This window comes from Ptychodera flava, chromosome 8, assembly GCF_041260155.1.
Source record: "Ptychodera flava strain L36383 chromosome 8, AS_Pfla_20210202, whole genome shotgun sequence".
Taxonomy (NCBI): Eukaryota; Metazoa; Hemichordata; class Enteropneusta; family Ptychoderidae; genus Ptychodera; species Ptychodera flava.
The window spans coordinates 40,909,416-40,936,802 of NC_091935.1; the positions used below are offsets into that span (position 1 = coordinate 40,909,416).

At 35.5% G+C, this 27,387-nt stretch overlaps 1 protein-coding gene across 9 annotated transcripts; it reads left to right on the forward strand.

Moving 5' to 3' along the window:
- Nucleotides 1–331: 331 nt before the first annotated feature.
- Nucleotides 332–27,387, forward strand: LOC139139357 (transcription factor RFX3-like). Of its 9 annotated transcripts, none has more exons than XM_070708237.1 (13): nt 332–446; nt 3,675–3,813; nt 5,084–5,255; nt 5,964–6,240; nt 7,482–7,678; nt 8,598–8,717; nt 8,910–9,153; nt 9,553–9,653; nt 10,006–10,255; nt 17,305–17,454; nt 20,322–20,530; nt 21,087–21,343; nt 25,344–27,387. In XM_070708237.1, the coding sequence occupies exons 2-13, from the start codon at nt 3,678–3,680 to the stop codon at nt 25,457–25,459; spliced, it is 2,229 nt and encodes a 742-aa protein (XP_070564338.1). In that variant the 5' UTR covers nt 332–446; nt 3,675–3,677; the 3' UTR covers nt 25,460–27,387. The 9 variants fall into 9 exon arrangements, with proteins under 9 accessions (XP_070564338.1, XP_070564344.1, XP_070564340.1 ...); XM_070708243.1 differs by having other exon boundaries at nt 21,087–21,235; XM_070708239.1 differs by having other exon boundaries at nt 7,497–7,678.

Consider the following 27,387-nt stretch of genomic DNA (forward strand, 5'->3'; position numbering starts at 1 on the left):
AGGCTTATTGCGTCGCACGAATGAAACAGTAATGGCGGACGATTTTGTTGAAGCCGGCCATTACTTATTGTGTATGTCATGCGGGTTTTGATTGGTTAGCTTTGTAAATGCAAGTTGAACCCTTATTTGAGATAGATCATTCATTTCTTTACTATCGCCGGTAAAGTCATATTCTATTAATCACAGAGACAACAAAATTTTGTACGTTGTAGATTTGTATTTAAAAAATATATATCAAATCAGTCCCGACGTTGCATTTTGACCTGATGCAAAAGCCATGTCTATACGGCTTGGAACGGATTAGCCAATCACAGCTCTCCTTTTTTCCACCGTAGGTAGTGTTGTTGTAGTGTACTGTGGTTAGGTTATTTGGCAACTGTTGCCTTGAGAATAAACGCCATAGCCACCGTAGTCCTGGCGACTGTTACCCGCCAACACGGCATAAGGTGATTTTTTTTCCTTTCAGTTCTAGTCTTCCGAACGCTTGGTTCCATGTGTTCCTACCGTTGTTAATTTCACAGCTTTAACCTGATGGATTTTTCTCGTGTTTCTTCGCAAACGTCTCTAGATTTTTCGAGCTTGTTTCTGTGCTTTTCAAAATGGCGGTTGAGTTTAGACTTATTTGTTTTTGCCATGGAAAACGGGGTGAATTTCCGACAACGATTTCTATCAGAATTACCAACTTCTGTGGTTACTCGTAACATCACGAACTTTGACCCATCGTTTGGACAGAGAATATAGGGAATGTTTGCGAAATGTGAAACAGTGAAAAGTTCTCATATCGTTTAAATATTCGTTGCTGATTCATGTATGTTCGCGTGCGTTTCTTGGGTTGGCATGGTATTTTGTGGCCGTCGATGCGTTGTATGTGTGTGCAAGTTAGCGTAGTATTCGTTGCCGCTGTACAGGTGTTGACTTGAATATGTTAGTTGGTAACACCGTGAGAGAAAGTGTTATAACTGCTGTTTTTGCAAGTATTAAGTAATGGATATACCATATTTTCTTTATATCCTGTCGACATCAGTTCGGTTATCATGTGCTGTGTGAAAATTTTTCCGTTACCATAGTGAAGAATCTGTTTTGTTGTTCGATATGTAAAGCCTAACCTTCCTCTCACTGTGACCATGCTGTGACTGTACATTGTACAGTGGGACTGTAAGTGCATTGTGTATCTTGCCAGTGTGTGAGTGTCATGTTAAGATGTATCGCAGAGTTTCTTGATTAAACTTTTCTCTCCTTTTTTATGTTGTTAATGTTTTTATATGTTACACATATTGAGAGTATGATATTTTAGATTATCTAGATTTCTTACATTCGCAAGGTGTAATGATGATGCAGAATATTCACCAAAGTCTGAAAGGACTAATTAATTTTCATCACCAGGATACAGTCTTCGATTGTCACCCAGCAACCATTGTATTTTTTGCCGTTGCTATGGTTTGTGGAATTTTTCAATTAGTTTCAGTGAATTTTAGATAAGGTGACATTATACTTCTGTGTACCTTGAATTAATTAACTTTCTCATCAATCATTTTCTGGAAGGAACAGAGTTGAAACTGAAAAATTTATGCTGTAACTACATGTTTACAATGTTAATGTTTGAAAAAACATGTAGACATCCCTGGCATATTATTGAAGTCATGAAAGTAAGCATAAGTAATGGCTTCCAGCATCTTAATCTATTCCCACACCCATACTTTCAGTGGTATCCCTTTTGTGTTTGAAGTTTGTTTGGACTAGAAAACTTCTTTGAGTAAATACTCCCTAATTCTTTTTTGTATGAGATACATATTTTTACTAATAGCAGCATGAGCCATGTAAGACTACATGCATTTGAAAATACGAGACATGAGGCTGTGTCAGAGAGTGCTGTAGCACTAGCATCATACAACTTTACAACAATGACCATCGCTATTAGAGAAAATGAGCAGCTTTCCAACACTCAGACGGCAGATTCACAAGTGCATCAAATATTTAATTTTGATTCACACATCTCCAGTAGAATGATAGGTCAAGGAAAATCTGTTAACAGGTAGCTTTCCTATTTTCCAGACATCTGATTCAGTATAGTCTAGTAAACAGTGTATTCATGTTTGTTTGTTTGTTTGCTTTCATAAATACACATTTTTCATCACCATACACTTCGCCAAATTTATCAAAAGGTCTTCCATTTTCTTCACTTGTTGTAATTGACTTACATAACCAAGACCATAACTAGTAAATGAATACTATGCCAAAACACAAGATAAAACATAGCAGCTTGAATGAAGACCACAGAGGAACTCATTGTGTATATATTCCTAAATGAGCAGTGGTGATGTTAATAATTAACATACATGCTAGTCTAATCTTTCTGACATTTATTGTCCCAGTGTAACATGACTTGTACAATAATGTATTGTTATCCATGGATTGCATAAATACAGTTGTAAGAGTGCATTGATTTGATGTTTGGAATATTATCAAATGTTTGAGAAGCATGGAACTCGACAATTTATCGTTCTTAAAAATTAGAAAAATACTGCATTGTGGATGGTGGAATGCTAAACTAATTAACTGACATGCTCATGTATATTTTTTAGTTGTTTTGTACAGTGTCATACAATTTTGCTCATAAGAAACTTGTTAGCTCTTTTATACAATTTTTACACCATTAGGCAAGTCGTATAGCATCACATATTTGTACATTGTTACACCATACCATTTGTCAAGTGAGAAACCAGCTATTCAGTGCAATAGTGTTCTAATGTTTGGCAAGTCAGGAACTGTTTGCTATTTTGTACAGTATTCTTCTATTTGTCAATAGAGATATTTTGTTCAGTGTTATAGCATTTGGCAAGTCATTAGCTATTTTGTTGTGTTACACTATTTTGCAAGTCAGAAATCATTTTATTTTGTAGAGTGTTACCATTTTACAAGGTAGAAACCATAGGCAATGAGTTACAAAGAGTGCATGCCGAGTGACACTAACTGTGCTGTGACAACATGTTTTTGGCAGTGATCTGTTGGGAGTTGCTTTTTTCTTCACAACATTTCTCCCAATGGTATATCTCCTGCATTAGTACCCCCTTCTACACCGCATGCTATGAAAAAATATTCACCCTTTTCAATCTCTACCTGTCTATGCAGTACTAGTTAAGTGACAAATCTTCTTTGTTGACTGGGTGAACAGTGATAGCATAGAAACTTGCTGAGAGAGAATCCTATGCTGCCATGGAGATAAGATGTATACCTCCCAAAGCCATGGCAACCACCTGAGTTTCATTCCCTGAGAATTCACTTATCAGCATTGAGTTTACTATTTTGATTGCTGTTACTAGATGGTTTCCTAGGTGATGTTGTGCAAGTCTGTATTGTCACTGCTGACAAGGTATTAATTACTTTAGAAACTAACCGGCAACCATGGTAACAAATGATCATTTTAAAATGGTGTTTATGAAGGATAGTATGATCCCGGGTGTGTCTAGATATTGACATGTTTTTTCTCTAAACCGTAGAAATATCCCTCTACAAGCAAACTGATGCTGAAATAAGCCATGAAAAATCTTTCTTGTAGTTAAAAAATAGAACTAACTCTGTTAAAAGTGACAAGCCCTGTTTTTAGGCTTTTATAAAAAGTAGTGATTAGAGTCCTTAAATGATTGCTATGGTAACCAAAGTGTTCTGATTTGCAGATTATGGCTACACAAAATGCATATGTTACTGAGATGCAAGCACCTCCAATTCAGAGCCAGGAACAGCAACCGAGTATTGCACAGCAAACTATCATACAGTCACAGGGACAACCAACACAACAGTTTGTGCAAGTAACAGGTAAATGATCCCTTCAGTTTCATTGTATTAAACATTGTTAGGCATTTTAACTTATTCCAGTTATTAAGAGTAATTATTCAAAGTCCAGAATATTCCTAAAGCTGTGGCATTTACTGAATTGTACACCAACCAATCAGCAATTGTACATAGGCAACATGTGCCAAGGTTTGCTGACATTCCTATGCAGAATGTCAAGACTTGTTGGTAATGTGTATTTTGTATCAATGTAATGCTTGATGAAGACTATCAGAATGCAACCGAAAACACTTTTTATTTGCATTAAAGTACATGTGTATATTTTGATTGGCTAAAATAACTACATTTTGCCACTTTGGCTGTTATCCCTTGTATATGCCCGTTTCTTCACAATTGTAAACAATTAACCACTCTTCAGATACTTGAATAGTTTTATTTAGTATAGTGCAACAAAATAATTTGTGTAGGTCTGAATTACCCAGAGTGTACCAAGGTACTGTGTGCACTATTCTCTGGTAGCAATGGCCAAGGAAGAACACTGCCAAAATGTGTCAGAGTCCATGACCTTTGTGAGATATATAATCACAGGATAGGAAATGTTAACTGTGGTTGTCATCTAATGCTGTGTGCACACTTTCAACAGTGGAATGTTGATATTGTGTATGGCATTGGAGTTATGTATTGGAATGACTTTGTGTTCATGGCTGAAATGACTATTGTTCCTACAGAAACAAATCAATAACATGTCTTCATTATGGTTTGACTCAATCCATTGTTTACTACAAGTCTGCGGATGTTAAACTGTGTTTTAAATAAACAATCATATACTATTTCAGGTACACTTTTGACTAGGTACTCTAAGTACTGTATTGGAGTACTTAACTGCAAATTTGCAAACTTTGCACTATTTTTACTTTACAATGCATTACAGCAGCAATTTTGAAAGTTCAAATACATGTTTAGACTATGTAAATGTACTTTGGCAAGTTTTTGAGATGTTCTGATTTCCAAAGCTGAACTAGGATCAAACATATCACTGTTAGTTTTTCTCGAGTAAATGATCACATACTTGCATGCAAAAGTAAACTCCTTACAGATGCCAAAGATACTAGGTGTTGCTTTGATTTATTGATCTTCAATATGAATCAATAACAGACTATAATGATGTCAAATGATTCATTGAAATTGATATTTGATACAGTGTAATTTTCAGAGAGAATGAACAGCTAGTAAGTAGTTGCTACCATTGAGTATATCTACTGTATCTGATAAAAGTTTTTGTATTCTCACTCAGTGTCAGCAGCAGGTGGTAATGACAACCTGAACAAAGACAATTCATCAGAAGGAGCTGTAAATCTACAGACAAATCAAAATCAACAACAACAACAACAGACAGTTTATCCAAGCCATGTACAATTTGTAGAAGGCTCAACTGCAGATCAAACCATTTACGCAAACGGCACCATGTAAGTCAGACAAACAGAAAAGGAGATTCATTACAAGGAATCCAGTGCATTACATACTCATTCTAAAACCTCAGTCATTAGTATTGTAACAGTGAAACTTGGCTGGAACGGTGTGTGTTATTGTACTTATAGCCTCAAAATTCAGAAAATTTTTATGTCTGCTGTTTGAGATATTTAAGCAATATACTTGGCAAAATATTTTGGTTTTTCCATGTGTGTTGTTTTGTCTCATAGATGTATTGTGTAAGGTATGAGTTTTGTGTATTGTATCAGCAATTACAATGCATTTTTCTATACTTCCCTTCTTGTAAAAGTAGTACCATGCTATCATGCTTTTTAAGTTGCTAATCTTTCAAACTTTTATGAAATGCTTGGTGAAGGTAGCAGGGACATTATGTGTTATATGCATGTGTATTGATTATATGGCAATTGAGGGTGTAACATATGTCTCTTTACTACTAACAAGTGACTGGCATCCATAATTTTTTCATCAGTATCTTATAAGGTAGTTCTTATCCTTTTTATTTGGTAATTTCTAACAACCAATTTTTATTTCTATTCTGCATTATCTGGCTTTGCTTCCATCTTCTTTCCAATCTTTTCTTTATACTGTATTCTGTCTTACCCAACCTAAAACTTTTGTGTTAACCCTTCTGTCACCTTGGTGTCTGTATGTGGTCTGTTGCTGTACTATTTTCTAAATGATAGGACCACCACCTACCCTTACAGTGACAGTACCACTGGAATGTACACCCAAGCAGCACCACAGACTGCTAACTTTTTCAATGCGCAAGGTACGGCAACAACCACTGGAGTAGTGACCACCCATACAGTGCAGAATGTTGGTACAATGGGAACAGTCGGAGCTTTGAATCTTGGACAAACCATCATGACAAATACAGGTGGAACTTACCTTGTACAAGGACACACTATGGATGGAGAGGGTCATCCAATTACCCATACAACTAGAGCATCACCTGCAACAGTAAGTCAGTTCAAGTTATCACACTTTACATGTAGTCTATTCAATCATTCAGTATTCTTTATTTGATAGTTGTCAATTTACAAATCAAACATAAAAGTAAAATCTAATTTTATATTAATATTACACTTTGTGATAGGTGTAATTTGATGTTTGTCACATAAATTTAGAATTTGCCAATAAGCTGAATGATATCATAGTAGGGGAATATAATCTTCTTAATAACAGTGTAATATGTAACTTGCTGATATCTCTAGGACTATCTAACTTACAAATAATTGTATGATAGAATTACCAAGGTTTCCATTTCTATCACAATGTATTCTTTTGAACAGTAAAATAATAATATGTTGATACTTCTTGATCACCTATAAAACATGACATCAAATAACCATGATGTGCTATGTCATTTCATTCTTAACAGTGGCTATGTCCATAAGCTTATTTGTTGAAGGAAAAAGTAGTATAAGGGATTCACAGTGTGCCCGCTAATAAATGTCTTGCCGAAAACTTGGCGTCAAGTTGGCAAATTGTGGAAAATTTGTTGCGTTTATTTTATGTGTAAACTTAAAACTTTGCTTGCGTCACATGCAATTTGTTTAGGTCATGGCGCATTATATTGACTTAGAGGGCACACTGGTGATTCAATATAAAAAAATATAAAACTGATTAGTACACAGAGATTAAAAAACCTTAATATTTCACAAATTGTATATTTTTTTGTCAAATTCAAAAGTTAAGAACTGTCTCAGCATTGTGTTCATCAAATTCATGAACAGGTTATTATTCATAACAAACATTCCTTATCTCTGTAAGTGGATGCCATCAAATGTGTGAAAGTACAATATCAACTCATTTCCATTTCATTATGTTTCTATCTTGTTTTGTAACTCCATGGCCCAGGAATTTAATATCTACATGTATATGTGAATGCTGTGTTAAAAAGATTGTCATTTCTATAAGGTTTTATACTAGCAATGGAATACGATATTTGGAGCATGTCCTCAAGTGCGGTGGTAGTGACAATCTAATTTCACTTGATCTCAACTTATTTGTCATTTATGCAAGACAGTTTGCCATCATCATGCAGTGAAATCAGCTACAATTACCACCATTTGTCTGTCTTTCAAACTGAATGATTTTGTTTCTCCTACTTTCCATACAAGGGTATATGTATTCAGAGTATATGTCCTTTGAAAATAAATAAATCAATAGGTTGTATGAAAGAAATTCATTTTTCCCAGGATTATCATCCACAGGTTCAGTGGCTGGTTGATAACTATGAAACTGCTGAAGGAGTTAGTTTACCAAGAAGCACATTATACAACCATTATTTAAGGCATTGCCAGGAACAGAAACTAGACCCAGTCAATGCTGCCAGTTTTGGTAAACTGATACGATCAGTGTTTCTTGGCTTAAGGACCAGACGGCTTGGTACAAGGTATGTGGCAAATCAGATACTTATCACACCTTATATAATCACAGTAGCTGAGCTGGTCATAGTATTGTCTGTTAAATAATGTACTTCGAAATATTGGTTTGAATCAAACAAAATATAAAGTATTTGATCTACATAGAAATATCATTTGATGACACGTCTAGTATGTTGTTCTCACAAGATGTGCATACACCGATCAAGCGAAAATAGCTATGATGATTTACTTAAATCTAGTATGTACTGTGTATTCAAACAGATCTATGTAACCTTTTCCTCAAGGATTTTCAGTGTGAATAATTATGTTGTATACTCTTGTGTTTCTAAGATATGCTAAAAGATACCATTACCTTGTGTGACACTGCATCATACCATATCCTGCAGATTATATGCAAGGTGTTGAGAAATTTTGTGTAGGGACATTGTACATGTAATGTGTAGATGCTATCCTTCCTTAAAGAAACGTATGCCTGATGAGATTATAAAACATAAATAAAATTGTTTCAACAAGTTTAAAGTTCAATGGAAAACAATTCCTTTCAAACTGTGAATTAAATCGGTACACTTATAGGCAGTAGGTGTACAGCGTTATGGAATATGTCACCTTAGGTCCCCCCAAAATGAAAGATTTTCTTGCATAGAAACCCAAGTATGAGACATTGCAATGAAAGGTTTAGCAGTGGTAAGGCCACTGAGATTTCAACACCAGGTGTACTGAAACTATTTGTATACATGTATAGAATGATCTTCTGTATGTGTGTATTGTTGATGTTGGTGTTTTAGATTTTTACCCAGCATTGCGTTGCTACATAAAAACTGAACAGTTGCCATGTGACTAAAAAATCCAGTAACTTTTGCCTTGTTCATTTATGGCAAGCTAAACAAGCGTCATTTATGTTTTTTTCCTTGACATTTGTCATCTCAGGGGGAATTCTAAGTATCATTATTATGGTATTCGTATAAAGGCAACTTCACCATTAAACCAGCTACAGGATGATGTGAATACCACTGCCATGAGACAACAACCTATCAATTCAGGAAAAAGGTAAATTACTCGTACTTCATGTGTCAACCAGACATTATTACTGTTTTCAACGATTTTTCAGTGGCAGATAGAAAACACTGTTCACAACAAGGAAGTAGATGAAAAGTTAATATGAATGTTTCAACCATACAGATACTGTAGGTGTTACACCAACATACATCAATGTTTGGTCATTGATTTCTACTTATGTAGGTTCAAGGCTACTACAGCTACAGGTAAAGATGGCAATGATGTTGGTGATATGACATCCAATCCACAAAATGCTGTAGTTACTGAGGCTCAACAGCAGCAACATTCACATCAACAGTACTTGGGTGATGCCACGCAAGCATTACCTCAGTTCAGTGATATTGATTTTGGTGAACGTCCGCTACCAGATGGCCTTACAAAAGATGATATCAAAGCATTCCAAAGTCTATACAGAGAACATTGTGAGGTATGTACTCTGTCTTATGGTAAAGTGAATGCATCCTTTGTGTGAGTAGTTAACATAGTTTCATAGCAATGCTGACACTACATATCTATGTAATAGAGTACTCCTAGTCCTGAACAAGAATTTCTTAAAGTTTCTACACTCAAGACATATGGTACAATTTAAATACAGGTTACAGAATCACCCTTTGCCATATTTGCACATCACATTTAATTTACATGCACAATTTTACATAAACAATATTGTCATAATTTTGTAAGATTCTTGAACTGTGATTAAGTCTATCAAGTAATGTTTGTTTCTGAGCACAATCTGTACAAACAAGTGTGATGGCAATTTCTCCTGTCACATCGTTTACTGATAGATTTCTGCTAAGTGTTGTGTTTTTTACATTGATTACAGGCAATATTAGATGTGGTTGTCAATCTACAGTTTGCATTGATTGAAGCATTGTGGCAGACATTCTGGAGAAACCCACCATCTGAATCTCAAACCAACACAAAGTATGTTTTATTATACAAATGTATCTACAATAGATCTGTAATCATACAGCATGTATTTATTTTGAAGGTCATGTAACAATTAGATGAAGGTAAATTTAGTCCTCAAAAGACTGAATATCAGCCGTTATTGATCAGTCTTGATGCTCTACTTCTGATGAGATGATCTTAAATGAATAGAATGCTGCTATTTTTTAAGGAATTAATTAAAAATTGGAAAAATCTAAACCTTTTGAAATATTACTTTATTAGTATTAATCTAGTAAATACATAACGTTTTGATCAAAAAGTCAGCTTCTGTAGACTTCATATATCAATAGAAACCCACTTATATTTAGTTGTTTTTTTGTTTCAGTGAAAATGAGCTTGAAAAGAGACTCCCCAAAGCAAAGTTGTACTCACTTTGTAAATCAGAACCAGTGTTGAAATACTTGCAACACTATGATCATATGCTGTATCAAGGTCTTGTGGAAGTTCTCATACCAGATGTTTTAAGACCTATTCCAAGTGCACTGACACAAGCCATCAGGAATTTTGCAAAGAGTCTGGAAGGATGGCTGAAGAATAGCATGCAAGGTGTTCCTCAAGAAATGATCTCAGCTAAGGTGGGAATATATTAATATGTCAGTGTTCTCCCCAGGATCAAGCAAAAGCGTAGCGGCTAATTTGCATAATTATTTGCATATCATTAATTTATATTTGCATATGGATATAGGCTTGCACATGCACCCAGGCATTCATGTACACTCACAACAAAATGCAATGTGTTACGTGCAGAGAAAACGAACAAAAGGGTGAACTCAGCAGTTAACGTTTAAACAAAATTTATTACAAAAATAAAACTAATTGCTAAGTTAGGGATAGAGTACAAGCTTTAAAAGTGTACAGACTACTTATCTCAGCTGGGACGGCAAAGCTCCAGTCTCAGAGTTGTAACAGTCAGTTGGATGAATGAACAGTCCTTGCAGGCTTGAAGCTGCACAAAGTCCACAGTATAAATCCAGCGTTGGCAGTGAAGGTCTTGAAAAGTCTTGAGAATGACTACTGCTGGAGTTTAGTAACACACAAGAGACACGATCCCAAAAGTCTGACTGGAAGCTGAGCACGTCCCTTTTATAAAGGCATATAAGAACAATCTAGAACTTTATTGACATGCTAATTACTGTTCTAAAATTATCTCCCTTACACAACTAATCAACTTTCCAGAACATTCCAAAACATGACTAATTGAATTCAAGGTTGTGAGGTCATTGAGGGTCAGTGACCTTGAGAATGTTCTAGACTAATTGAACTCAGGTCATGATGAGTGTGGGGGGAAATGACCTACATAACACACACCCCTCTTCAAAAAAAAGAAAATTTTTCAAAGAAAAATCTTTCTTTTACAAATGTAATCTTGAAAAGGATTTAAGTACTCAAATTTTGTTTTACTCTAAAGTAAAATTTCTTGAAAGTGAACAACAATAAAATTTCTTGAAAGTGAACAACAATAATTTCTAAATACGAGAGAGACAGTCTGCAATTAAATTGTCTCTGCTTTTGATATGTCTAATGTCAAGATTAAACTCCTGTAACATTAAACTCCATCTCAGCAATCTCTGATTTTTGCCTTTAAATTTCTGCAGAAAAACAAGAGGGTTGTGATCAATATAAACCACTATTGGCTGATTTGAAGAAGTAACATAAACTTCAAAATGCTGTAAAGCTAATATCAAAGATAAACACTCTTTTTCAATTGTAGAGTAGTTTCTCTGGGATTTGTTAAATTTGTGTGAAAAGTAGCAAACAGGATGTCCCATGACTATCTTCTTGCAATTTGTTGTTGGAAAACTTGAAATGGCACTGAATTTGGCATAAAGTATGCACGGCAAAGTCTGGTTATTTTTACTGAGTTCGATAAAGTCATTGTTCGGCAAATACTTGGCTTCCTCCTGGAGATATTCCGCTTTCGCAGGATTCAGTCTGTCTGGATGTTGTTCCACTGGATTACTGTCGCAGACATCTTCGTGGTGGTAGATGATGTTTGTCCTCGTTGGAATATCTTGAAATAGGTGTTTATATTCGTGGAGCAGTTCTTTCACCTGTTGTTGTTGTTCTGGCTGGAGGTGTGCCAACTTTGTAGACTCCAGCTTCTCCAGGATTTCTGAGTTCTGAAGCTTGACCGAGCCCAGCTTTGAGTTTAGAGTATTTTCACTCAAGTCAGTTTCAGTATCACTATCTTCATAATGGCCAGAACTGACTGTACTGACAGGCTTTGTTTTAGTAGGATTATCCCTATCCAAATATGGCTTAAGCATATTTATGTGACATAGCTGTTTTTGTTTTCGCCTGTCAGGTGTTATTATGATGTAATTTAAATCACTCAATTTCTTATCAATTAGGTATGGCCCAAAGTAACGAGCATGGAGTGGTTTGCCAGGAATTGGAAGTAGAACAAGAACTTTTTGACCTGGTTCAAACTTCCGTTTTGAGGTGTTTTTATCATATTTGGTTTTCATTGACTGCTGAGATGACTCAAGATTTTCTCTGGCTAATTCACATGCTTTAGAGAGTTTTGTACGAAAATCTGACACATATTGCAAAATATTCAGACAATCATCATCGTCTGATAGGAATTTCTCTTTAACGAGCTTAAGTGGGCCACGGACTGTATGTCCAAATACAAGCTCAAATGGGCTAAAACCAAGAGACTCTTGAATTGACTCTCTAACAGCAAAGAGCAAAAAATGAATTCCTTCATCCCACTGCTTCTCTGTGTCAAAACAGTAGGTCCTAATCATGTTTTTCAAAGTTTGATGAAATCGCTCAAGAGCACCCTGACTTTCTGGATGATAGGCGGATGACCTATACTGTTTAATGCCTAGCTGATCCATTACTTGTTGAAAATTCCAGACATAAAGTTGGAGCCTTGATCGGACTGGACACATTTAGGGAGGCCAAATAAAGTGAAAAATTTGACTAAAGCTCTCACTATAGTCTTTGTCTTTATATTTCTCAGTGGTATGGCTTCTGGGAACCGAGTTGATGTACACATAATTGTCAACATGTACTCATTTCCTGATCTTGTTTTTGGTAGGGGCCCAACACAGTCTATTAGTATCCTACTAAATGGTTCTTGAAATGCAGGAATTGGCTGTAAAGGGGCCTTTGGAATGGTTTGATTTGGCTTTGCTACCATTTGACATGTGTGACAAGTTTTACAGAAATGTGCTACATCCTGCCTGAGATTAGGCCAATAAAAGTGACTGAGAATTTTATGATAAGTTTTCCTGACTCCTAAGTGACCAGCCCAGGGCGTTTCATGGGCCAGGCGCAATATTTCAGCACGATAGGGCTTTGGAACCACAATTTGATGTTTTATAGCCCAATCGTCATCAACCAAACATCTGGAGGTCTCCATTTACGCATGAGAATACCAGATTTTGTATAATAGGAAACAGAGCTATCTGAAGTTTTACCTTCATCATCTACCCTGTCAAACAAAGACAAAATATCTGGGTCTTTGTGTTGTTCTGCAATGAGATTTGATCTAGAAAATGTCTGACTTTGGTCAGCAGAAGTTTTACTGGAAGTTTCAAATCCACGAGGGATAACGGAATGATCCGTGTCAAACACCTGACTGAGAAAGGTGTCATTTAAGTCAACATCTGTGACATTATTTTTGAGAGTATTTTGATTCTCGGAAGTTTTCTTTGACATGGCTCGAGTAATAGCACATGAAGGAAATAAATCGGGTATCTCTTGTTCAATTGGCTCTGGATCCTGATCTAAAGTAGGATTATCAGTCACAAGTGGATTAGTAATGACCTTGTCCCCAGCAAGGTCGTTTCCAAGAAGAAGGTGAATCCCTTCAAAAGGCAAAAAAGGCCTAATACCTAAAGCCACAGGTCCAGAAACAAAGTCCGAAGACAAATAGACATTATGGAGAGGAACAGGAATGTAGTCATTGCAATCTACCCCCTTAATAAGAACTTTAGAACCTGAAAATGACTTTTCAGAAAACGGCAGGGTATCTGCCAACAAAAGAGACTGGGAAGCCCCGGTATCTCTTAAAATTTTGACAGGGGTAGCGGAAGAGAAATCACTAGAAAGTGATATAAAACCATCATGAATAAATGGTTCGAAAATACCCATAATGCTATCTTGAGAAGAATTGACCTTGACCTCATTAATTGGGGATAAGAGGGGTTTAACCTCAGAAAATGTGTTACACACATTATTAGACTCTAATTGAGTTGATGAAGAAATAAGCCGGTGGGCTTAGATCCACTTTGACCACTTTGACCTTCACGTTTTCTTTTCAATTTGAAACAATCTGACATTAAATGGCCGTCTTTCTTGCAATAATTACAAGAAAGTGTACCGAACTGTTTGTCAGAAGGAGATTGAGACTTGGGATTTGATGATGTGGAAGTGTTACTTGAATTTTGTGAACTGTTGTCATTTGATTTCCTACTCTCCTTTGAAAAATTCTTGGATGAAAAGGACGAGTTAAATTTACCTGCATTGTTTCTGTATGAAAGGACTGGGATGGTTTGCTGAGAAATGAAGATTTGTGGGTCAATGAATAATCATCGGCCAAACGTGCAGCAACCTCTAATGTATCTGCCTTTTGTTCATTGATAACGTCTTGATGTCACTCCGGATGCACCTTTTAAATTCCTCAATCAAAACAAGTTGTCGTAATTTGTCATAATTCTGACTGACCTTTTCAGAAGAACACCAACGATCAAACAGTTGTTCTTTTGTTCGAGCAAATTCAACATAAGTTTGATCCTTCAACTTCTCACAATCCCTAAATTTCTGACGGTAAGCTTCAGGCACCAACTCATAGCCCTTGAGAATTAATTCCTTCACAGAATCATAATTTGAAGCCTGCTCTACTGACAACTGAATGTAAATTTCTCTGGCTTTACCCACCAAAGCACTCTGCAAAAGCATAGACCAGGACTCCTTAGCCAGTTCAGACTCTGAGCAATTTTCTCAAAATGAAGGAAATATTTATCAACATCCTTTTCTTGGAAAGGGGGAACTAACCTGAAATGCTTAGTGATGTCAAACTTGTCTGAAGGGAAGAATTTTCCTGACTGTCCAAGCTCTAAACGTTTTATTTCTACCTGCAATCGCTGTTCTTCTAATCGCAATCTCTTTCTTCTTTCGCTTCTTCTTTCTCTCTGTCTTTCTTCCTTTCTATTCTTTCCTGCCATTCTTTTTCTTTCATTTGCAATTCTTTTTCTTTCATTTGTAATTCTTTTTCTTTCTGTCTTTCTTCCATTGCTAACTTTTCACGTGCCAAATCTGCCTGTATTTCTAACTCTAATTTTCTGAGTTCAAAGGAAGACTCAGGTTCATAATCTTTTAGGGCAGACTCCTCAAAATGGCCTGAATTAACTAAATGTTTTGCAATCTTGAACTGTATCTCTCGCTTGCGCATAGATCTTTTGACTTCTACATTAAGGAAATTTGCCAGTGCTATGAGGTTGTCTTTTCTGAGGGAATTAAATGTGTCCTGATCAAGGTCCTCCATAAATTCGTCTGGCTTGAATTCCGCCATGATTAAATTTCGCTGAGTTCACAGTGTAAAGCAGTTTTGAAAAGGTAGGCAAAATGTTGTCAAACGGCTCAAAATGTTCGTCTCCCGGACGAGCCCCCAATTTGTTACGTGCAGAGAAAACGAACAAAAGGGTGAACTCAGCAGTTAACGTTTAAACAAAATTTATTACAAAAATAAAACTAATTGCTAAGTTAGGGATAGAGTACAAGCTTTAAAAGTGTACAGACTACTTATCTCAGCTGGGACGGCAAAGCTCCAGTCTCAGAGTTGTAACAGTCAGTTGGATGAATGAACAGTCCTTGCAGGCTTGAAGCTGCACAAAGTCCACAGTATAAATCCAGCGTTGGCAGTGAAGGTCTTGAAAAGTCTAGAGAATGACTACTGCTGGAGTTTAGTAACACACAAGAGACACGATCCCAAAAGTCTGACTGGAAGCTGAGCACGTCCCTTTTATAAAGGCATATAAGAACAATCTAGAACTTTATTGACATGCTAATTACTGTTCTAAAATTATCTCCCTTACACAACTAATCAACTTTCCAGAACATTCCAAACATGACTAATTGAATTCAAGGTTGTGAGGTCATTGAGGGTAGTGACCTTGAGAATGTTCTAGACTAATTGAACTCAGGTCATGATGAGTGTGGGGGGAAATGACCTACATAACAATGGTAACACACAAGTATGCAATTTGAACATCATGGAAACTTTTATTACACTTAAAAATCATCACACTGCACAGTATAGTACAATTGCAATTAAAATAGAAGATTCAAACAGTAACAGCAAGTTCAGATTGAAAGCAAGAAATGGTTCGTCTGGTTGGAGTTTCATTAATACATATATTGCTAATAAAATTGTCAAAACATGCCAACAAAGAGGAAAATTCATAAGTTTAAGCTTTACACAATTAAAATGTAATTGAGTTTTATATCATTTTTGAACGACAAACACCGCGAATAATGTTTCATCACGGGGATCAATTTCAACCAGCCGACCCCCCCCCCCCCCCCCCCCCCCCCCCCCCCGCGCGTAACTACCACTGCCACTGAACATCGTCGTTCGATTCTTGATTTTAAAAATACCACAAAGATGATCACAAGACATGAATTAAGTACGACTAGAATCACTCGAAAATCAGGTGTAAAATCTTTCAGAGAACGTGTCAGAGTGGAACCACACGCGACGCCAGGATCAATGTCAACACGTTATAAACACGTCGGCCAACATGGCCGCCGCCATATTGGAATTTATGCAATGTGAACTCGATCGCGATCGTGATCGTACTCGGACAAAAAAAGATCATCGTTGTAAAATCATAATCAACCTCACTAGTCAACTGCTTCTTTTGTTTCTTTTGCGGTCCATTTCGTTGATCGAAGCATGGGAATGTGATCAAAGGCCCCGCTAGTGCTACACCGCCTAACTCTGTGAATACTTGTCCTCGATGTATATACGATATATTGACTGAAGGTCTTTGTTGGTCGTACTAGTAGTTGTAGAATGAAAACTTGTGAACAACCCAGCCGATTCTTCTATTGTTTTAACGTTCCTCTCAACACTTACGGACAAGTTATCGGACGCATACCATACTTCACACCTTCCACTCTTTCACCAGGTTGAAAGTTGCTGTGAGCGCTAATGTGTAGACAATGCATGCAACAGCTGGTAGCTATGCAGAGCGCTAGCGTGTGAACTAAAGGATGCGGGAATATTTCAAAGCGTAGCGGGGAGAATCAAAGCGTAGCGGGGAGAGGCGAAAGCGTAGCGGGACCGCTACGCTAAAATGGCCTGGGGAGAACACTGTATGTAGAACATTTTCACAAAGTAAAAAAGCATGACTTCCATGAGTAGACTATCTTTAATTATACAATTCATGTCACAGATTCTAATGTATTTAAATCATCAGTTTTCAAGCAATCCAATATTTCAAGTGTCCAGTCACAGGCAGAAAACTTATTGTCTTGATGATGTATTATTTTTTCACAAAATGTGCAGTCATAGCTATTATCACAAAAAGATACATCTCCCTGTGGGAAGGTTAATTCATTAAAATGTTGACACCACTATTAACCATTGCATTTCTGTTTTCTTATGTAGCTTGGTGCAGTCAGTGCCTTTGCCCAAACACTTAGAAGATACACATCTCTCAATCACTTGGCTCAAGCAGCAAGGGCAGTTTTACAAAACAGTTCACAAATCAATCAGATGTTAAGTGATTTAAACAGAGTTGACTTTGCTAATGTTCAGGTGAGTTGGTAACTCCCAATTACCATATGTAAATATGGCTAAGAGAGCTTTTGTGTTAACAGCTTTCCAGCACCCCTTCTGTCTGTATCAATGTGCTTACATAGAAATGTATGTCAATCTGTCATACAAATGTATGTCAGTCTTGTGTCAGTGACTTAAACATTTGCTTAATAGTAACGATGGTTTTGTTCATACTATGGTTGGTAGAATGACTGACATGCAATTGAACAATATAAATATGAAATATTGTCAAATAATACAAACTCATATACCTCTACCTAGAGCTTTTAAATTTGATTAGTGTATATCAGTTTTGATACAAATTTAAGTTTGTACAGACCAATTTGATAATCAGACTACTGTTATACAAATGAGCAAAGTAAAACCGTAAAAAATGATCAGAAATCACTGGAATTGAAAAAATATTCAATTGCTGTAGCATAGGATTTTTAAAGCCTTGATACACAATACATAGCAAATGTCAAGACTAAATATTTACTTTTAAAACTCAGAAAATGTCTTTCATCAACAGACACTGCTATAAATAGCTTGTCAATTTTGCTATTGCCAAGACAATTTGTAATGGAAACACTTTTAATTTCTGAATGATTGCTGTTTTTACCTTCTCGTGTCTATTTATAGACAGAGAAGGTATTAGAGTTGAAAACCAGTATGCTGCTGTCAAGTACTTCCGTCTGTCAAGACTTCCGTCTGTCAAGATCCGTTGACGTCATGCCATTGTGATGGGTCATATCATAAACTGGTGGGGGTGTTCATGGCTCAGGTTGAGGTGTGGGAGAACGATTTTGAGCTATGACAAAAATCAAAAGGGACTTAAGTTAGCGGCATAGCCACAGTGTTAAGCCTTTCTCCAAGGTTTCTTAGTTGACTACAATCTATTACAGACTACTGAGCTGACGTTAGGGGTACTCACTTTGTGTTTGCTCACTCTGTGAGCGCTTGTGTTTGGTACTGAGTTGCGTGGATATCCCCTCATGGCCTCACGTGATCTTGGCCTGTTGCATAATCTGCAGATGATCATATGCCTCCGAGTCTGAAAACTGTTATTGTGTAAGCCTGTCGGCATTTTCCTTGCATTTTTTCTCGTTTAATTTTGCAAAATATCGGCGAGTACCTCAATATTTCAAGATAACCCTTTCTTCCCAATCGTTTCCTGGAGTTTCAGAGTCATATGAACGAAAATGAGTGAAAGTTTTAGACAGGAAAATCAGACGTCGGCCATGTTCAATGTTTACAGTACAATCAGAAGTTTACGTGGAGGAATTAACCAACAAACACTATTCATGATGCCCGCCCTCTAGAGGCAGACCCTCCTATATGAAGTACCACATTTGATGCTTGTGGAAAGCTTGACCACACAATGGAGCATTTAAACTTTTAGAAAATGACAAACTGAATAAGAAGGTATTCAGAAAATGTCAAATACTGCGGAAAAATGCACAAATATTCAATATAAACAGGTTAACTGACTGGTCCAGCTATAAAAACAATGAAAATGTTTATGATCAAAAGTTTTTGAGATGCGCACATTTTAACAAATACAGAAATTATTAACATTATAAATATAAGACCAAACTATTTTTTCAGGGATGGGACAGGTTGGAAATGAGGGGTGAGAGACAAAGGCACTCCTATTGCTGCATGTGGATGCAGCCACACCATTTCATTTACAGCATACTTATTCACTGTGTTGTGTTCAAGTTCCATATTGTACTGACTGTCATACAAGGATAACATGAGCAAATCAAATCAAATTAGAAAAGGATCAATTCTGTTGTGTGGATTTTGCTGAACATAGCTGATTTTAATATTTCACCCTATATATTTGGTATCCAGCAAAGGCATATTTTGATGTAAAGTCAAAATTAACACTACATTGCTGACAATATATATTTTTACCGTTTCTGTGCATGAACTTTTCTTTTTTAAATTATAGTATATTAGTACTTCAAACAGATTAACAGTTATCATGATGTCAACCCATAATTTTACAAAGACTGTAATTCTGCCAATTTTTTTTGTTTTTCAGTCATTTTATAAATTTTGCACTGCACAAGATGATTGAACAAATTGCAATGTTTGAATTTGTAAACTCAAAGAATAAAAATCCTTTGGTCACAGATTAAATTATTTTTTAAAAAGAAATTTACTCTTAAACACTTTTAGCATATATTCTTTACACGGTCATGTATTTCAAGGAAAATATGCCTATTAAAAACAGTAATTTCTTCACTTTCAATTTTTTTTTCAATACTATGACAATTATCAGCCATGAGGTTATACAAACACAAGACCAGATAAGCGTTTTTTCATCATTTTTCACAGGACTCTTTGGAAAATCCATTAAAAACAGTTAAAAGTGACTTAAAATGATCACTTGGTATACATTTAATTTACAGATGCCAGGTTGTGTATTTCACATACACACAGGTCAGTAAGGAAGTGCGTCATTACTATTTTGGACTGTGAATTCTTATTTCTGAATTATTTAACTTTTTCCCACATTGAACTATCTTTAGGCAGTTTTACTGTAGCTTAGAATTTTTTTGATTGGTGTATTTAATCATCTTTTGGGTTCTTTGGGTCCATATCCCACCTCATGCCCCTACATCATCAACTATTTACCAACAACTCCATGCCAACAACCAATTACCTGACCATGGCCACACATTAGAGAAGGTACAGCGTCATTGATGGTGTTTTTCTTTTTATTTCATTTTATAGAGTGTTTTCAATATGTGTCAGTTTCTAAATGATTCTAGAAGCTGTCAGACAGAGTAATTACCTTTGTGTATGTCTCTTAGCTTCTTAATATAATGTGAAAATGTGATGTGATTTGTGTATAGGAGCAAGCATCATGGGTGTGCCAGTGTGAAGACCAGGTTGTTCAAAGATTGGAACAAGACTTCAAGATGACACTGCAAAACCAAAATACTTTAGAACAATGGGCTATATGGCTTGAGAGTGTTGTAAATCAAGTATTGACACCTCATGAGGGAAAGGCAGACTTTGCTAAGGCAGCTAGGCAATTCTTACTCAAATGGTCTTTCTACAGGTAATTCACTAATTCATTCTCAAATATTGCCTTTTTTCTTGTATTTGGCATTGTTGTCTCACCTGTCAATGTAACCCATTATACAAAAAATGACTATCAGTATATTTATGACAAAAAATTGAGTAAGGTTTGGTGTTAAATGCTGGAAATTCAGGGCCTCCCCTGTAAAATGCCATGATGATCAAGTTATATGCGTATGAACTCTTAATTCTGTTCAATGGAAATAGATATATTTGTAGAAGCACAGCCAACAATTCAATGTACAAGTTAGAGATGACTGAATACTGTTAATAAAATGAATCCATTGATATTGTAGTCCCTATTGTGATACTATTATTGATAAGTCAGACAAACAGCATGAAGTCACATTTTGTGTGAATATTAAGTGTATAGAAACAAGTATTTACACTGTCAAAGACGTTCAGCTGAATTTACTAAATACTTTGCTGTTATTAGTGTTACGGACTGTTGTAGTCGCAGTCAGTAAGGTCAACTCCTTTTTATAATATGCAGTTCATTTTATAATTCATTTGATGACTGTTCTTTCCATCAACAGCTCAATGGTTATTCGTGATCTGACTCTTCGTAGTGCAGCTAGCTTTGGATCTTTCCATTTGATCCGACTCCTCTATGATGAATACATGTTTTATCTGATAGAACATAAAGTTGCTGCAGCTACAGGAGAGACACCAATAGCTGTCATGGGTGAGTTGTACTTTCAATTGGAAAGGCATTTGGATTACAATCCAGCTTCTTTATTTAACATTGGAATGACTGACCTTGATGAGGATAATTCCCAGAAGAAACTCAAAGGTAATTGATTTGATAGTTTGGCACAACGTAAGATTCAAGTATCTTTCAGTTTTACACATTTACCTTTCCAATCAAAATAGTTAAAAAATTATGCAGAATTTACATTTTGCATAACTTTACACAAGTTCTTGATCGTTGCATTAATTGATCTTACAGGTTTTACAACGTTAACCATGATTTGTAAGGGAGAGTGAATTCTTAGAGATCGTTTCCTCTATTTGGCTACTCATTATCTAGCTATTGCCAGCAAAATCAGAAGCTTTCATGTAAAACATACATTGAATATTCAGTTGTGAGCAGTGTTACTCTACTCTGCCAATCATTTTCCGTTTTTAGAACCTAAATAAGAAATGTCTACACCTCATAAAAGAACTATGCACATGCTTGCATTCATTCTATGCCAATAGTTATTGAGTAGTTTAGAGAATCATTTGGCATTTGATGCAAGCGTTGGATCACATTTAACAATGCTGGCAACTTAAATGCTGTGGACTTCATCAAACATTCTAATTTTCCTTCTACCTTGTAAACATCGCACAAAGTGGTTTCATGTACACAGTTTATGCCTAGTGAAGAATTCATCAGTCTAAATGAATCACAAGGAGGTATTAGTTAGAATGTAGTGTAAATCTTCAAAAAAAGTTCTTTTAGTCACATCAAAATAATAATTACATCATTTTACTTTGAGAAATCAATTCATGAATCATATTGATGCAACAATTAACTATGCACATCACATCTGTTCAGTCATTCCAAGCCATTTTATTAATAACAAACATTGAGCCATCCCATTCATCAACTTGTATTTCTCTGATTTAAATATCACTCTGTAACTTCTAATGTTGTGATCAATACTGCCAGCACAAAGCATTGTTGTACAGTTGAAGCAATATTACATCAATGAATGCAAGTTGTTATGTCATGTGACATAACCAAAGATATTGTACATGTATGTCAAGTCAGAATTGTGATAGAACAAGTATGTTTCTTGTTCACATATTTTGATCTGCTAAAGTATTACACCTTACCTCACTTTCAGGGGATGTAGTTTTGTTCAAAAAGCCAAAAATTCACATTTCATGTTGCCAACCCAGGGTACTATAATCAGATGAATACAGGATATGACACTTGCTAACTGACTTTGTAATCGGCAAGTACATGGGATACATATCATGACGCATGAAAACAGAACAAGTGTACTGCAACCTCAGTGTAAAAAACACTTTATGTTGGTATAAGAAGTGACATCTTCCTACTTGTAGAGCTAAATTTGACTTTCATATCTATATCAAGTAATTTTGTTGTTTTTCAAGAATTAAATTATTGAAATGCTATTATTTAATCCACATGATGATAAGTTCAAAGAAACTTCTATTGCATCCAAGGTTGTTAGTTCCCGCGGACAAGGTCCAGAGTTAGGTCTCATGGATTGAGTTGCATTCATCAGTCCATCGGTCCAGAGCTGTTTCTCAGACATGACTGGATCGTTTTGACTCAAGCTTGACATAAGCCCAACACACTGTTGTATCCATATCCACATCATCATCCAATCCAACCAGTGTGCTGACTTAAGTGGCGTTATTTCAATCAGACTTGGTAGAAGGACATAGTATCATGATATTCAATTTATTTATGTCAATTTATCTGAGCAATACAGTTCAATATGGCAGCCTGCTAGCCATTTTTGTTGTTTTAATATTTGTCCCTCCAAGGCCATTACTCAGACATGACTGGAATTTAACTTGGCAGAAGGACATATTACCATGACGTACAAATGCATGTCAATATATCTCACAATAAATTAAATATGTTAGCCTGGTAGCAATTTGGTTTCTCTGATATTTGTCCCTCCAAAGCCATTGCCCAGACATGACTGGACCAATGTCATTCAAACTTCACAAAGGACATTGGTAATATGATATATAGCTGAATGTAAACATGTTTTACGATACAGTAAAAATGTATGTCTGGTGGCAATTTTACTTTAATTTTTGTCTCAAGCCAGTGCCCAGACCTGGCTAGACAGATTTGCCTTTGGGAATGAGAGTTGAGCAATCAGCCTTGATCATAATGCTTTGGTAACTGAAGGTGACTGACAAGTTGTCCGTTGTAAGCACTACTGTAGATCTCTCTTACATGATGGCAGTGTCCAAGTCTTGATTCTTGTTCAAGTTACTTCTAGCTCAATCTTCTTCAAATACTTTCAATTCATGGAAACGAAAATGACAGATTACCAACGTAAACAGTTCTGAGTTAGCAGTGAATCTATCTAATTCATGCATGGCTTGACTACTCATACATGTATTTTTTTTAGCTACTATAGACTATAGTCTATAGAAGCTATTGGGATGGGTATCCGTCCGGCGTCAGTCTGTATGTATGTATGTATGTATGTATGTATGTATGTATGTATGTCCGTTTGTGAGGCGTCCGTCCACTCAAATATCTTGAGAACCGCAATACTTACTGATTTGATATTTGTTGTGAAGATGAAAAATACGATTTTGAGAAACTATTTTTTTTAATTTTTTGATATTGTTGAAAATAGGCAAATTAATGCCAAAAAAGGTGTTTTTGGTAAAAAATCTTCTTCTTCATAACCGCTGGTCAGACAGCTTTGTTATTTGGTATACAGGTCCCTAGGGGTAACCCAACTTAGACTTGTTCAAATTGTAATGAAATATGCAAATCTGTATTTTTAAGGAATTTTTTTGTCATTTTTGGTCAAAATTTGACTTACATTGTATGTAATTCTTGTACTGTATAAACCCTATCAATTCACCCAGAAAAAAATAATTAATATGATTTTAAATAATTGAATTAATTAGGAAATCATCAAAGCCACAATAATTTTAGTGTAGAATTATCAGAAAGTTCAACTTTTTTTGACAGTTCATAGTGAAACCATCTTGGAGGATTAAAACATGTAAAGGCAACTTTCCTGAATCCCAACTTTGACATATTCTGAACCGTCATTTATTGTGCCCTGTATGTTATCTAAAAGAAATTGCTCAAAATAGTCAATAGAGATAGAGATAGAGATAGAGATAGAGAAAGTTCTAATTACCATTTATGGTTGACTTGGTAAGGATAAAATAAAATTACTTTTTGAGGAAAAAAATAGAGTGGTCAATTAAAAGAGTGGTCAAAGTGATAGGGTTTTTATGGTAAAGCTGGGCTGTATAAAGATTCCTCATGTGCTATTTATAGCAATTATGCAATCTGTGTAAACAGTGCAATGAAAGTGTAACATGATTCCTTATAATGCTTTTGATGACCTTGAACTTCTTAAGTTTCAAACCTTTGTCTCTTCAGTGTGCTTTCTCTGAGTATGTACAGTCTCAACTTATTAAACAGAACTCACAATGTTAATCAAAGATATCCACCTTCTTCATCAATACATGTATCACAAAAGGTTATTCTCTACATAACTCAACAGAGCTCTGTCAACTGTTGAGTTGCTTGTTCTTTCAAAACCGCTGGTCAGACAGCTTTAATATTCAGTTTACTTGTCCGTAGGATGACCTTAGTGAGATAATTTCATACAGTCAGAAATACTTAATTTTGTATCCATGTCTATAGTAGCTTCAGGGACTTTGGCCCTATGTTTTTAAGATTGATAAACAAAGCTATCTTTTTCGATGAATATGCAGCTTGTTGGCTGTCAATGTTTGTGTGCTTATCAGTTCTTCAGTGCAAGTATGCTCTGTGGGTTACATTGTCCTTACATTTCATGTATATATATAATTGATTTTAACTGTTGCTCTGTACATGTAGTGCCATGTGTTCGTTAATTTCACATATTTACAGCATAATCAAAATCATAAACTATTGGTATCTAAAAACTGAAATACATGTATGTTTGTATCATTGACCAAGGTATACTATGATTCATGTTGATTGATAATGAATTGAGAACAAAATAGAACCCTTCCGTAGGGAGTCCGTACCTGTGGTGTCTGTGAATTATGCTAATGTGTTATTTGGATATCTCTTACAGATAAAGCTGAAAGTGAAACAAGAGATTGGAAACTACTTGGTGGAAAATTAGCCACTAACTCAGCTGATAACCTCCCAAATAAAAAGATGAAACCAAATGATACCAGTAGTGCATAGTTACAACTCACAATCACAGATAATCTTGTAAATCAAATGTTGAAATTGACAGATGTCTTCAACCTCTGGACAAAAACTTGTGAAGACAGGAGAAGAGGACATGCCTGGAATGGAAATGATGTCATTCCACTGTAATTTACATCACTCTTTTTTGCTGAATGAAACTTTCTTTGCTGTGAAAATAGAGCATAAAGTCATTGGGTAAATTATGTTGGGTGGGCTCCCGCTGAAAATGATGACTTCATTTTGTGTTTGAAATAAGGCAAAATTATGCCAATTCTGTGTATGCAAATATTGGAATTTTCAGTGCTGAGTGCCTCACAATAAATGTGTCCCATAAATTTATGATCATACTTCACCATTATCCAGAACCAAAGTTGAATTCAGTATGAGTCTTTTTCATACAAGGAGTAAGTTATTTAGGAGTTTGTTTTACTTTACTGCAACATGGTTGCATTGTATGTGTGTTATGTGTAGTCCAGTATTTTGTAGCCTGCTATTAAGATAGGTGCTTGTAGGTGCATTAGCACAAATGTCTGTTTTTCATTATTTTGTCAGAATAATATTTCAGTGCTTAGTTTATGACAACTATTTCTTTGTATTGTACAGGACAGGCAAACACTCTGACACTAGTGTTCATTTCTTATCTAGTCTTATTCTCTCCCTTCTTTGCCTTTGTTATTGTTAATCAGCTTTGGACTGTTTCCTTGTATTTTTGTCAAAATTTTGTCAAGTGCTCAAGTTCCCTAATTAATTCAGTGTATAGAAGCAAATAATTGTATACAAATCTTTGTTCAAAATTGGATAATTTATTTAAATTGCCTTAAGCACGTAACAGTTTGACAGATAAACCAAAATAGTTTGATGTATCCATTTTGAAAGGATGTTTATGTACATCCTCAATTCTGTCCTTTTTGAAGCTTTATGTTTTGTTGCGTTTTTTTTGATGATGTACTGAAAAACTGCCTTACAATCACAAAATAATATGCTTTGTGAAGTATCACTTTAAATTTGTTTATAAGATGTTAATTTGCCAGGCATCTAAGTAATGTAACACACTTGAAAGGAATTCAAAGCTATTTTGACTTGGCATTTGGCCATTTATTAATATATTTCTTTTTGTATAAATTAATGAAAGTTAATAAAAAGTTGTGTAATTAGCAGAATTTCACAATTTCAATATGCAATTCAAAATTTTTAATGCCGTTTGTATTTCATTGTTACAACCAATCACTTAAAATGTTACTCTGGAGAGAGCCATTCACTGAGTGTGACAATGAGTCAACCAGATTGTTGGAAGTCTTTCTGGAGTTGTTAAAGAGGCATATTCCTGATGAGATTAAAGAGAAAGATTTCAAATTCAGTGGAAAAGAACAATTGATAAGAAGTCACATAGAATGGAGAACCACATCAAGAAATATGGCCCTTTAAAGAGGCAGGGGAAGAAGTTGTCAAGATGTAACGGAAACTTTGAATTGAAGTCGCTTGATATCTTACCATTGACATTCATTTCACAAAAAGCGAAACAAAAAATATTCTTGATGTGTACATTACCTTTATATAAACAGATAAGATTGTAGAAAAGCTCATTAAGAGATTTTCTACTATAAGTGCTGTTTCTAAATTTTCAGACAGCACAAAGTTTTTGACTTTTTTCCCTTTTTGGTGTGTCCATTTCATCTGATTTGTAAAGATTCTAATGCTAGGTGACATTTTGATGATAGTAGACACATTGTTGGAAATAGCCAACTAGTGGCTAAGACACCAACACTTTAGTTGGAATTGGACAGATTTTACAGGTTTTAATAGCCAACTCTTTTTGTGGTCATGCCATCCCAAACAGTGTTAGAATAGGTATATTTTGTGATTTTGCACATGTATTGAAATGATTTGATTTAATGAAAAATAAATGAAAAGTTCATATGTAA